Source organism: Amyelois transitella, chromosome 15 (genome assembly GCF_032362555.1).
Source record: "Amyelois transitella isolate CPQ chromosome 15, ilAmyTran1.1, whole genome shotgun sequence".
Taxonomy (NCBI): domain Eukaryota; kingdom Metazoa; phylum Arthropoda; class Insecta; order Lepidoptera; family Pyralidae; genus Amyelois; species Amyelois transitella.
In genome coordinates, this window is record NC_083518.1 from 7,037,204 (window position 1) to 7,051,658 (window position 14,455).

The window sequence follows — 14,455 nt, forward strand, 5'->3', positions numbered from 1 at the left end:
TGTATGTATGTATGTAAGAAATATCTTTATTGCACAGAAATTTACACAGTTACAAGAAATAGTACATATTGTACAGTAAGAGTTATATAAATACGGCCTGTTCATTATAGGAAAATACCGAATAACTATTGGTTTTAAACGATTCGATACGAGTGGCCGGAGCGGCACCCGCGCAGGCTATGGCGAGCGCAGAAGCGACATGCGAGATATCGAAGAACTGGACAAACTAGTTTTAATATAAATAATTAATTAACATTCGGTTGCTCGGCAAACTCTTTGTAGCTCGAAGACAAGGTCATGTCGGACAGCTAAGCCGATTTCAAGATTAATCAAGTCAAGATTCGTCAGCTCATACTACTAATTTCGGAACTATGATCTCCCATTTCATAAAAGAAATAAAAATGTTAGCAATGAAAAGGCTGATTGGTCTAAGCTTTGTCGGACGTGTTTTAATTAAATATGGTACTTATCCCTTATTTAATACTATCGTCTTATGACCTATCGATTAAGGTGAGAATCGTTTTATAATAGAATTTATTTATAGACATGAAGCAGTTAAAACATAATTGGCTTGAGTGGTATAAAATGATCGTCCATCAAGTGAAGCATTTCGATAGCGGCACAAGATTGTCTCGTGATTTTCAATTTGCAATGTCATTTCTATTATTGTCTTGTCGATTCTTCGCCGGCCATCGGAATGTCATATTCACAATACATTACCATATTTACCTACAAAACTAGCTATAACCTCAATTTAAATACGGCCTTAAAATTGACAAAGACGAATTAACAATGAAAATAATTAAATAAAATAAATTCGTCTTTTTTGTTGCTGTGGCCTCGTTGTAAAGTTCGTTGCCTCAATTCTGCTCTAATGACTTCGTATCTTAAATTGACCGTTCATATAAAAAGTAATAAAATCTTAATACCCTTAAAAAAATACGTATGTACCAAATTAATTTCAATGAAGACTTTATTTTTAAATTATCCGATCGTCGTCATATGTGTAGACCATCATCGTTTTAACAGAGTAATTAAACTCTTATTTATTTATAACGACGTTTGCCTCTTGTATATGAGTCGTAATAATACGAGTGTATCAAAAATGTCTTGTTCGGTACAAACGTATCGTATCCACTCATGATGGCATCGCCACCACCTGAGAAGTTGCAACATTGGAAGTTAGACTCACCTAATCTATTCATCAAGATCAAAATCTGTCATTACTTCATAAATTTTAGATAGAGTTGTGAATATATTGTTTTTGTTTTTTTTTTTTGGATGAGCCTTATTAATTTTTAACCCCATCATTTTATTGCACATTTCCTTGAACGGTAACGATCTTCGTAACTTTCCATGTATATAAAAGTAATATTATTTTGTATCGCTATACGGCAGCTGAATTAATGTCCCCAATTCAATTGAAGTGTTTCATTAGCACAAGTGGCCCCGATTGCTTCGTTGATCACGTCGCTCGTTGCAAACCCGAGGCGCCTTATGTACTGGCTGTAGCTGTGGAATGATCAGTGGACCCACTTGGGTTTTATGTCGTGGTAATAGTTGCTAAAATGCTATAAATTTAGGCGGTTGATGTATGGACTGTGTGTGAGTAGGTGCGGTCTCAACACCAATTTATTATCTACTGCAAAGGGCTTCTTATGTATCACAGCTGTAAAGAAAGTCTTATCATACGAAGTTGCCTAGACATTGGTCAGCCTTTGTTAGTGGTTCTAATATGTCAACCTTTATTTATGGCCATTTATTTCTTAGTTCTTTGTTGGCAATCACTGTTCAAACTAGCAGAAAAGTAACTTGGTAAGCAATAACATAGCCTTTACTCAACTGTTACGGAACTTGTTACTGAATGGTATTTTTGGCCTGGCATATGGCGCCCTCGTATAGTATAAGAACATGTACATTTTCTACTAAAACTTGATTGTAGTTTTTTTCTCCGATATAATTTCACCTTGTTTATTCGTATAACATGATAACTATATTCACCTACCTGCATATTTATGATTTTATCTTGAATCTTTGTCTAATTTCAACAGTATTCATCAAAGGCTTATTATTTTATAACAAGCAGACCTCTTTTGGTCAATAAGATTGTGTTATAGGTTCGTGATCCGTGCAAGACCTTCGCGCGCTGCCGGGTTCAATTAGAGATCACCCGGTTGCGTTAGAATCGACGTCTCCCATTACGGGCTCGGGTCATGACACCGCACGTCTATACTTGGTGGCGTAATACTATTGTCAGTAGTTCAGTGATTTCCACGTGCAAGTTATACTGTTAATTGTGTTGTGATGGTCGTTACCAGGTAGTAGGCGGAAAATTTTAGGATTTTCGCATACCACTGCTGGTATTTTTTTAAATTTGTATTTGAATTCATTAGCAGGCCTTTCCTACATAATAAGACTGTTAATAAGACAACAAAGGTCTTGTTGATAATATATATTAATAGGTATATTTACGACGGTATTGCATAACCTCATAAATGATAAACTACTTATAGATATTTGTAGCATAATAAACGGCTTCCAGTGTAATAGCAGCTATAAAGGCAATTACAGCAAGCAGAATAATCGCAGCGACCAATCTTGCTAGTAGCTACTCTAATCGTTCCATAACATCGGCTGGCCCGCGAGTTTTCCGGACGGGTAGCGGAGTAAGGTTTTACTTTCTTGTAGGAAGTGCTGTCGCTTTCAACGGAGACCGGTTGAGAATGCCTTGTCTATGAGATATAAATAAGTAGGTAGTAAGGTTCCAACTAGAGTTAAGGTTACTCACCACACAGAGCTTGTAATGACTAAGGCTATTTATTTTAAAAAAACTTTCAAAAATAATGTCTTCTATTTGTTTCTTTCTTCCAATGTTATAACTAATTGTTTCTTTGAAGGTAAAATTATCAAGTTTATCTTAGCTTGTTGCAATTTTTACAAAATATTTATATAATACAAATAATTGGCGTCTTTGTTTAAATTTTAACGTATACCATGATACTGCATAGAAGACATTCGCCTTAAGCAAGTGGCTACTACTCTTGTACTTGCGTCATAAACATTAACCAGTTACCTATCAGAAGATGATTGGGTAATAATGACCGACCGATTTGTATAATGTGAATTCGAAGAATCTTCCTATAAATTCTGAATGTGTTCCGTATTCTTGTTATCACTTGAAATTTCCGAAAAGGTTCCTTTGATTTAATATCCACTTCATTTTCATTCTAAAAAATAGTTTATTTTTATTATATATTTAACATTTTTTTAAATGCTTTTTATTTTTTTTAATTAAGTATATAAACTATTTATTCTAAAATATTTTCTTTCATTTTACAGATGACACCAGAATACGATGGTGGAATATCGCCCTCCGTAAGTAGTCTTCCTTATTCAACAAATAATTCTTTTATTTATGGTTCATTACTTTCTACATATTTAAACTGCTTATTAAGGTTCATTTACACCTTTACAATCTGTCAAAAAGCTTAATAAAATTCATTGAGTAATCACTATTTCTTTCCAACTTCTTATAACATAAAGCAGAGCCATCTCCATGTTTGTTTTAACAGGTCGTTGTCTTCTAGCTCATAAAGATTTATTCACTAAGTAAATGATACTAGGAGGTGACTTGTAGGTTAGATAAATATTATGTGTCTAATGAAAAAAGTGACGGGTTTGTTAGATGGTAATTAAGTTCTTATGATCGTACTTAATTGTAATGTTTAAATGTGAAGCTCGCTTTTCCATTAATGTAATTTCCTTCTATACAAAAAATAAAATTACCATAATACTATTATTTTTCTAATGCACGTGAGTAGTAAGTACAAAAGAGATTCATGTTTTACGAAAATTGGATCCCATAGGCTTGTATCATTCTATTATAAAAAGTTAACCCAGTTTAGAATAAAATTTATTACAAATCTGATTTACAATCAACCTTAACCTGAAAATGTTACTAAAATCTCCACTGCAATAAATTTAAAACTTAAGTAAATACCCATAACAAGAACTGTTAATATCATGTTAGGTATTCAAATGAATGCAAATGGTCGTTTGACACTGACCTCGTAATATGAGCGGTCAAGTTGGTAGACGAGCGAGTATCAAGATAGACAAAGAAGTCGTTGTTCTAAATGTAACTGCTGAGCACGCCACTAATATGCCAGTACCTACCGAGTCATTAGTTACATTCACTAAGCACTGTCTTTACTCAGTAATAAAGTTCTATTTTCCTACTAAATACAATTTGTTGTCAAGTCCGTGATATGGAATGATGAACTTTCTATCATTTCATTCTTTGTTTAAATTTTATGATCAAATCTTCAGCAACAATGTTTTAGAGAACGGGATCACTTTCTGGTTATTTTTGTTATGTGTTCGGAATCCTTTAGTACAAAACCTGAAGAGTGGTAAATCTAATACAGTACTAGTGTAAAAAGTTAGTAATACACAAGGAACTATGGAGATAATTTTACTTTGTGTATTTATACAATATGATCTTTGTGCAAAACGTTTTCCGTCTCATCGTCACAATGTGAATCACGTTATAATTTGCGGGGAAAGTATAACGCAGTACATAGTGACGCAACAATAAAAATCGCATGGACAAAGGAATTGCAACGTATAGGTTCTGGCAGGCGTAGTTTGTGGTGCCGCTAACGACGGCCACACAATGGCAAGTCGCTGTCACGACGCACATAACTGCGTTTATGGTTTAAAATGTACGCTGGTATCATAAAAACTTATATCTGATCCTTGTGGCTTTATTTCGAGAATAGTGGTGTTATTGACTGCCACCATCGTGAGCAACAATGTTTACCTTTTTAGTTCTGCAAATCGGCCTCGGAACAGCGTTGTGTTGTATCTATAAATAAGGAGGTGCTAAAAGCGGCCCGGCAGGGGGACGTGTTTCCTCTTTGAGCGGCCGAGGGGTAAACACGACGGTCTTGAACGACGCCCTTTGTTGACACTCGGTTTACGGCCGCTCTCCACCTCGTCTTTACGGCGTGTGCGCAGTAAACACTGAATACTGAATGTGTAAGCTAATCTACGAATGATGTGGACTTGCGAGCTATGACAATAACTGAGCTCGTTTCACTTTACTCATTGTAACATTAAAAATAAATATTGCTATTAAGCAAAAATGTTGCCTAGAGTTCTGCTTCTGTTATTATAGCTACTGAAGATCTTCGTTACTTTTATTACCTAGTTATAAAATCTTAATAAATTAAGTTCAAGATCTTGATGAGGACTTATTCTGCTGAAAATCAAAACATATTGAACAGATCTACAACTAGCCGAAGACACATATTGTGAACTTCTTAATCTCTTAAGTTGTGGTCGGTCTTTACTGTCGCACTATGTATGTGGCCAAGCGATTACTGACGTGTTTTGCATCTAAAGCCAGTCTGGGTATAGAGTTCAGGCAACTTTTATTCATTATTGTTACAAATAGAAGTGATCTTTACCAATTTGTAAGCCAATAGGTTGGCCTAAGAATCTAATAAAATGTCATAAATATGCAAACAGTAGATGTTTATGTGGCGAGTAACTTACCGCTTTTAATTCCATCATTCAATATACTCTGCTATAAAAATATGATACTGATTTAAATAACAAATAAGGCGCGGTGGACATGTGACGGCATTTATACCGCAGCGGTGGAGTTCTCGCATTGCAATCACGCTGTATATGTGGCCATCTGCATGCGAGCCGTACGCCGTGCGTCCGGTGTTACTCATCTGACAGTCGCTAACTATGAGAACGGTCACCGTACGCCGTTCTGTTAAGCCGTACGCTCACATTTCGCATGGTAACAATATCTTACACTTGAAAGCTTAGCTTGTTTTCCTTTTGAACTTAAATTATCTAAAGCTTGCCCACTTCGGTTCCATTGGCTGTTGCTTAAATCAGGTCCTTTTATTACCTGCAACTAGTTTGCGCTAAAACTATAAACTCAGTGGCGTAGCATTTAGTCGGTCACCCTGGGACTAAGCTCTATTCTGCGCTCCTTTGTAACAAATATTTAATAAATACATCAAAGCTACAATGTTACATTCACAAACGTTTTGTTTCATTTAAGTACATTAAATTCAGACTTGTATAATTTATTTATTGCAATTAAAACCGACACCTATACTCCACTATTATATCATCCTGCTATAAACCGCTCGTGTTATTAAACCTATAAAACCGAGCAGAACCATAATCTCTCTAAAAATAGTTGTCATATTACTAGTTAGCGGAAAACGAGTACTTAATAATTTTAATCCACAAATGAGTGTATCATGCAACATGTGGTTTTCTAATGGTAATATTTAAGATATCACACTTAGCGGGAGAGCACTGCACTATTATCCTATTACGCGGCTGTTTTTATAGCGTTATATGTACATATTTAAAGATATGCCATTTTTAAACGTCCAGCCGGTGTCTCTGTTGTGTTATGAACATGTGAAACATAAATAAGAAGCATATTTAAGTACGAACTATGTAAAATATATATACGTATGTATATTGAGTTAATTATGAAATGGCGTTTAATTGTGACACAATGCGTCATTCAGTACAATCATTATGTTTCTATTGTACTGAAAGTGACCAGTAAATGTCACTCACTGTATGAATCATGACCTCTTGTTTACATGTCATGTCGCATGCAGACGCAATGTTTCATGTTTTCGATAATTGGAGGATTAAGTACCACTTTCATTAGTTTAAACAATACACCGTTGCGATATATCTACCGGACAATATGGTTAATATGTGATCAACTATTTGGTAAGATTGGGACAATACCAGCCAAGAGTAAAAGTATTAATAAAATGTAGCGAGATCGTGGCAAGTGGAAAGAGGTAGTCTCTGCCTACCCCTCCGGGAAAGAGGCGTGGTTTTATGTATGTATGTAGCGAGTTTATGCAAGAACACTAATCAGCAGAATGCTATGCATGCATTCTACATATGAACAGCACTCCCGTAGCAAGGCACGAGCGACGTAGTTTTACCGCTGTCCCGTTTCACGACATTAATATAAATAAGTAAAGCTAAACAGCGATAGTTTTTCGCGCGACAAAAATTGCGTCGCGCCTGCTATGCTGCAAGAGCTGGTTTCACTGCCGCTGACTGTACACAAGAACGCGAAACACTGAAAGGTTAATGACTATATTGCCATGATTGGGAGGTCATCGTTAAGACGATGTGAGAGGGGGCCGCCACATCTCGGCACTTATTTTCGCGCAATCATTCAATAAACGTGATGGAACCAATCGGCCAGACCCTCGGTACCAGAGAAATGAACCTCTTGTCGGTATCATAACTTGTGAATATTAAAATATAACCTCCAAAACTGAAAGTAATAAATCAGTCAATTTAATATTTGGTATTGTTTTAAATATCACTGAAATATGATAGCCACAGTCTAGCAAAACGAATTCAGAGACAAAACGGTTGATTTCAATAAATTACCTATATGATTAGAGCCAATTAAAAAGCAATTAAAGAGTTCTCTTGTATGCGTATGTACTCGTCGCAGGGTCAATTGTTATGAGGCAGTCTCGTTAACAACTTGCATTTGTGGCAACTGAAAACTTAAACATATTTACCCAGTTAATATAATCACATAATGATAATTACCTATCTCCGATATTAAAAGGAGGTGTAAATTATCCAAAGTTTCATATTTTTGATCCGCATATTTGAATATTAAATCAGACAGAATACAGTTGTTGCCTGTAGCTGCTGAAAACTCGTAACCTAAATCCACGTTCTTTGTTAATGTAAGATGCCGATGCCCTCAAGAGGAACTGAGGTTATCTGAAAATTATGTATTTTTAGTACGTCGACTTCAGATAACAGCCTCGGCTGAAGGTGTAAATTTTCACTGATTGTTTGCGTAAATAACACATGTAGTCATGTACTTTACCCAGGTCAATAAACTACCTAATACATCATCTTTACAGTTTATTTTACTTATCCGTATTATATTGTTTCTTTTTCCTAAATGACATTCATTATGTCAGTAATTTGCAACACTAGTTTCTAGTTGCCAGTCTTTTTAAAAGAATGGAAGAAGTATTATCTTAATTCTTTCAATGTTAGCAGATTGCCTTGTTTTTACACTTTGTGAGTGGTATTTTCTAGCTTAGAACTGCTCTTTTTCTTCACATTTTTGGCTTGCTTCAGGCACCAGAAGTTTAGTATTTTTCGTGGATAGGTATCTTTTTTTCTACAGTGCTAGGTTGCATAGACTGCTCATTTAATAGACAGTTCAAACAAATTGGCTGGAACGTTCGTGTTTGCCTCGTTGACAATACGACGTGCTAACTAAAACCACACACAATGATACACGAGGTGCGACCTGTGCCCGGCTTTGGAAATTCTACCAACACCATATCAACTTCACTTAAAATTATATTTACCAAACAAACAGCCGTTAGCGTGTTATGGATTAGTTTGTTGCCCCGTAACATGTAAACTGTTGACGTCAGTTAATAACTAAACATATGTTTTTATAATAAACAGTTCACACCGTGGTCGACGGAGTCGCCTCGTTTGATTGGCCTCAGTTTCGAACGCAATGACCGCGGCCATTTGAAATCGACAGTGATTACAATTTTCCCTGGAGCTCGGTTGCGCGGGCGCAACGTCCGATGGAAAGCAGCGTTTAACCAATGTTCCGCTCTGATAACTCTCTAATTACAACGCGGCTGTTTTCCTTCAACACTTGGCGACCACCAGTTAACCCCTGGCTTTTCACTAGAACATTTCACCCGAGATTACACCGCTACGCTCATTTGTTTGCTACACTTTCGCCTTTGACTAGAACTCGGCATATTGTTTCATAAGACAGAAATTTATGAAGACAAGCGCTTTAAATATATGTTATATTCTTCTTCTTGTATTGTATTTCGTAGAATTGCTACCATAGCTATATACGTTATAATGTTTTTGAAGCTGCCTGAACTCCAACGCAATCATAAAATTTACCATTTACTTTAGCATGCGTTTATTCCGTCAGTAAATCAATGAGCGTTCACGTAAACGACGCAAAGATTGCGTCTATAGTGAAGGAGGGACAATCTCCAACGAAGGACAGTAACAGACCTACCTTTACCGCCTTAAATGCCCACACAGCGAACAATGGATATTCATAGTCATTGCTATGCTAAAAGCATTCACTTTGTCTCTGGTTAAAGCTGAATTCTGTTACATAGAAAAACATATTATAACAATGATATGACTACTGTAAGAATATTAATATATCCTGTGATTACCAAAGAAGAATTGTCTTATTTTAATAGTTTCCTGTCTTGATAGTTTACTTGAACTGCCAATAAAATGTATGAATAGTAAAGCTTTGGTATTTATTTACCAACCAGTACTAATAATAATTTATCTGTTGTATTCCAAAACACAAGTGTTTGCGTGTTTACGATCCCCGGACGAGGCGGAGCCGAATAGAATATACAATGACGTGTCATTCACATCGATTGAGGCCGCATACAAGATGTGGCGATCATACATTATGTATAGAACCAGTGTTCCGAAGAGACGTTTTGATTTGACCTTCTGTGCTTCATCCTAATGATAGTCTTAACCAAATAAAATATATCATCCGCAATTAAAAGATTCAGCTCCTTTTTGACTTGTTGCATAAAAGCTCTTGATAACAAATACATACACACAGGTTTGCTTTGGGTCACAGGTATCAAGCAGATTTGAATAGAACACCATAGCGGTACTGTTATCTAACATGACAGCCATCGACCGTTGCCCCTGCATGTAGATATGCTTTAACAGCGAGTGTGTGCTAGTATAATCATCAACAACAAATTCCTGTCGCGACCCGACCACTGATGCCGCGCGACACTCGAACAATTGTGCACAATCACTGCGAGTGTGGTGGCGCCGGTGGGGCTATGTACCATATACGAGCCGCGATAGCGAACGCCGCGCAGTGTCAACTGCCTCTCGCCTGCACAACACCACACAACACCATTGTTATGGAGATGCCGCGTACCACCAGTTTCTAAAGTTCGACACTTCATAAAAACAAAAGGCCGTTCATACATTTACATGTCAACGGGCAACAACCACGTCGTATAATATTTGATGGAAACCTTCTTGGATTTTTAACAAAATAAATTATTCATGATGGCGACTGGACCGACAGTGCGTGGTGGTAATAAAAACAGCCATTAAAATTCAAGTCACCCCAGGGCTAAATATTACTACTTTTAAGTTCGTTAATTGGAAATATTAAGCATTTTGACGTAGAAATGGCCATTAGTGAAAATGAACCCGAGCAGGTAGACGGCGGACCCAGCTTCCCGGGGTTCATTTTTTGTTAACTTTAGCAGGTATCGGTCTCTACAAGCACGCCAGATAGTTCACTTTTTTTAAGAAAACCCTCACAGTTTGAAATTGAGATAAGGGCGAGCAAGTAAAGCTTTCTAAAATAAAGTTTGAAATAGGTAGTTTTTATCACAATTCCATCTCACAAAAAATCTTCTTGCTTGAGATTTCCTATTTTTTTGTGTTTGCTCTCTGTGGAGACTGACATCTCGTTTATGTTAATCGTTGGACACTTATTAGTTAGTCTTTTTGTATAGTATATTAATTAATAATTATTTAACTCTATTTCAGAACCAAAACCGGCAAGTGCAGACTATGAACGGCACCATGGGCCCCGTGAGTGGCGGAACAATAACCGGCGGAGTGAAGTGGGAGCAGCATCCTGCGCTGGCGCGCGCCGCTTCCGTGCCGGCGCACCAGGCGCTCGCAGGCCTCCTCGACCGTCTAGTGCACCGCCGCCTCGAGCGCACCACCAGCGAACCGACACCGCCACCACCCGCCACCAGCCGCTACAAGACCGAACTTTGTCGACCTTTCGAAGAGGCCGGAGTCTGCAAATATGGCGATAAATGTCAATTTGCCCATGGCTTCCGGGAACTGCGAAACCTTCAACGTCATCCCAAGTACAAGACTGAGTTGTGCCGCACCTTCCATTCTGTCGGCTTCTGTCCCTACGGACCGCGGTGCCACTTCGTGCACAACGCGGAAGAAGCGCGACGCCGCGAGCCGTCGTCTCCGGGTGGATCGCTGGCTTCCTTGTCGTCTGGTGGCTCCCTGGCTTCCTATATGTCTGATGGATCTCGTTCCCCGCGCTCGCCACATTCACCACATTCGTCCCACTCTCCCCTTGCGCCGCAATCACCCTTGACGCCGCACTCCCCTCCCGCGATGTCTCCACCTGCGCAGCAAACTACTGCGTTTGCTTTTCGCCCCACGCAGTCACCGGACCCTGAAGAGGAGCGACTGCCGGTTTTCAACCGTCTCTCGTCGGCATTCGGTGATCTCGTGATCGCCTAGGGCCGCAGTTATCCTAGTCCTAAGTTAACTTATACCGACTTAGCGTAAGATTCGACCGTCACCATAGTGCCTAATTCGACGTCTTCCAAATCGTGCCCGAGCGCCGTCCCGCTCGTAGCGCCTCGCGCATCTGCACACCCGCTCAACGAATGATCTCCAGTTTGTCGATGCACTTTAATTACTTCGCCCTGTAATTTATGTAGTTAAAGAAGTATTTACTGGCGTCTCGAACGTTTGCGGTGTGATTTTAGTGATTACATACATATATGATTAGTTATTGGCACGCACTTGTAAATGGCACCTTATATTATTAGATATTTATTGCGTAGCTCGCGGAAGTCTTCCCGAAGCGATCCTCCGCCGAGCGGTGGTCTCTGTAAAGTTAGCTTATAGAACATTTTATTTATTTCGTACTGCCTATCCGCGCTCGGTTCCGTACCGCGAGAAGGCGCTCGTGATCTATTTTTAAGGGTTTAAGATAATAATTTATTATTTATTTCGAGTCTCTTTAACTATAGTAATTATTTGTAGCTAGGAGTTGCGATGCCGCACCGCATACCGACGAGGCCTGCGTCGACGGGACGTGGCTCGTTTGACAAACACAGATCGTCTGATTCTGTTCCTGATCGAATGAAATACTTACTTTTATATACCTTGAACGTCGGATCGAATCAGCCGATTCAACTTTGTGAGCTCGGCATCCGTTTGTATATGAATAAAATAAAATTATCTTTTTATCGCAAATTTTTTTCCGAAGGAACTCGTGACCGGTAGTTTCTCGTGTGTCGCCACATGAAAATTGAAGCAGATGATGGCTAAGCTTACCACCAGTACTAGCGATCTTAATGATCTGTGGACCATTTGGGAAGGTACGGTGCGATCCTGACGACCGCCTCTAGCGACTCGTCCGCAAACGTTTTTTTCGTTTTGCGTCGTGCGAGGAGGGCTGGCAGCGAAGCTAAACCTGTTTGGGAGTTTTGGTGATTGTTTTTTTTCGTCCTTGTATCGCGCTCTTAAGTTCTTCTCGTTTCGGCGCTCAGTAAACTGCGAGCGCCCGCTGAAAAATGATAAACTAAAAAAATGTATGCCGAACTCCCGAAGTTCCAGCACAGATATATGTAGAAACCTGTATAAATATTTTATAAGTCCAATATATTATTAAAAACATGTTTATTATGTACAACTGCCGCGTGCAGCGGAGGAGAGCGCGGGGCGCGGCCCCTCCCTCGCGCTTCCACGCCGCGCCCCCTCGCGCCCCACCAACAGTGCCTTACATGAAACAAATACATAAAATCAGTTAAATATTTAATTTTAGTTCATAGAAATAGATTGTTTATTTATTGTCTTCTTTTGAATATTATATTCTAATTGGCACGGTTATACTTTTGTACTTTTTTGACAGAATTGAGTATTTAGTTTCGACGTAGCATAGAATTTTGAATTTAAAGTGTGATATTTTATACCTATTTATGTAACAGAGTATAAAGTTTTAATTAAGGGACCAATATGTAGGAGGATTTCTGATACAGATGCAGAAAGATACGCTTCTGATTATTACCAAGAGACTGTACCCTCACGTCGTGTTGTATTGTATTATTATACTACAAACTACGATTTTGTAGGTACTTGTCAATAAACAGCATTCGACCATTTTGGGCTTGTGTTTAATTATGTAGAAGTCAGAGAACCAGGATGGTTTTTTTTTATTTTGTTTCAATTATCCGTTTAGTTTCTTCAATTGCATGATGACGACAAAAATAATAATTTTGTATCTAATGTTAAGGAAACTTCTTAGTTGTAAGCGTTTTCATAAAGTCCATAAAGATTATTTATTATCAGTACATTACGAATTATAAACCATTAAACTGATTTATTTAATTTTTTCTCCATTTAACCGACATTAAAGAACCACTTTTTGTAACATTATGTTAGTAATATATCATCAGTCATATTAATATAAAGTTAATTAGATTAAAGCTCTAGTACCTATTTCATTATTGATTAAGTATTTAATTTTTTTATTTAATTTCAATTATAAGTTAATCTTTAAAAAATGACTACGTATTCTATTCTCTTATGGACAAAAGATTAAGCCTCAAGCTTGTTTTTGACATTTCTTATAAGTTTTCCTTATTTCCATCAGCATTTTTATTGAATTATAGTCAAAATATGTTACATTTTGTTTATTTTTTTCCCTTCCTTATTTTCCTTACCCACAATTTTGTTTCGATAGCTTTAACACCTAAGCATATATTCAATACTGTGTTTAATTGAAAACCAAATAATTGAAAGAAAACTACTAATAAATAGCTAGAAAACAATGGTATTTTATATGGATAAAAATAAATATATACCTATGGGTGCCACGTGATTTTCGACACTTTAGAACTACATACTTCATATCTTTTCTATGGATGTCGTAAAAGTTTCCTCGTGTAGGCGATGGGCTTACCTATTACTATTTGAATCTCAATTTCATTATAAAGCCATACAGCTGAAAGTGGCCTTTCAGTCTTTTCGAGACTATCGGCTCTGTCTACTCCGCAAGGCATATAGACATGACTAGGTATATACAATATGGGACGAATTACACAGTGACTGCAAATAATATTTTTTATTTCCGAGTCCAGAGATGCTCAACAATATTATATAAAACATTTAAACAATAAACAAGAAGTGCCCGTACCCAAGGCTCCCCTGGAGGACATCTCAGTACTTGCCATGTGTTCGGACCCACGGCATCGCCAGTCTTCAAATCTTTACAACATTGAACCAGCGGTATCACCTCTATTTATTTATATGTATGTTATTGTGCGATGTATATGTAGGTATTACTTCTCATTGTTGGAGCGATACGGGTAACGACTGAGCCATACTGTGAAACCATTTATGTAACCGTAAGTATAAGTACATATCTTAACATTGTATTATTAGATATAGTATTGTTAACAGTTGTGTTTTATTAATAAGGTACTTTATTATTAAAATTGGCTATGAAAGAGCGTGACCTCCTGATACAGGTGTATCTCACTTAATAGGAGGCCACAACCACAGTGAAATTAAGTACCATTGAGTTAAAGAA

At 37.7% G+C, this 14,455-nt stretch overlaps 1 protein-coding gene across 1 annotated transcript in view; it reads left to right on the top strand.

Annotated features, from left to right (window-relative positions):
- LOC106139517 (protein TIS11) overlaps positions 1–13,548 on the top strand; it is a 36,887-nt gene extending 23,339 nt beyond the window's left edge. The window contains exons 2-3 of the mRNA XM_013340983.2: positions 3,340–3,375; positions 10,648–13,548. Coding sequence (XP_013196437.1) covers positions 3,340–3,375; positions 10,648–11,373 — 762 coding nt within the window. The 3' untranslated portion in view covers positions 11,374–13,548. The remainder of the gene's footprint in view (positions 1–3,339; positions 3,376–10,647) is intronic.
- Positions 13,549–14,455: the final 907 nt, after the last annotated feature.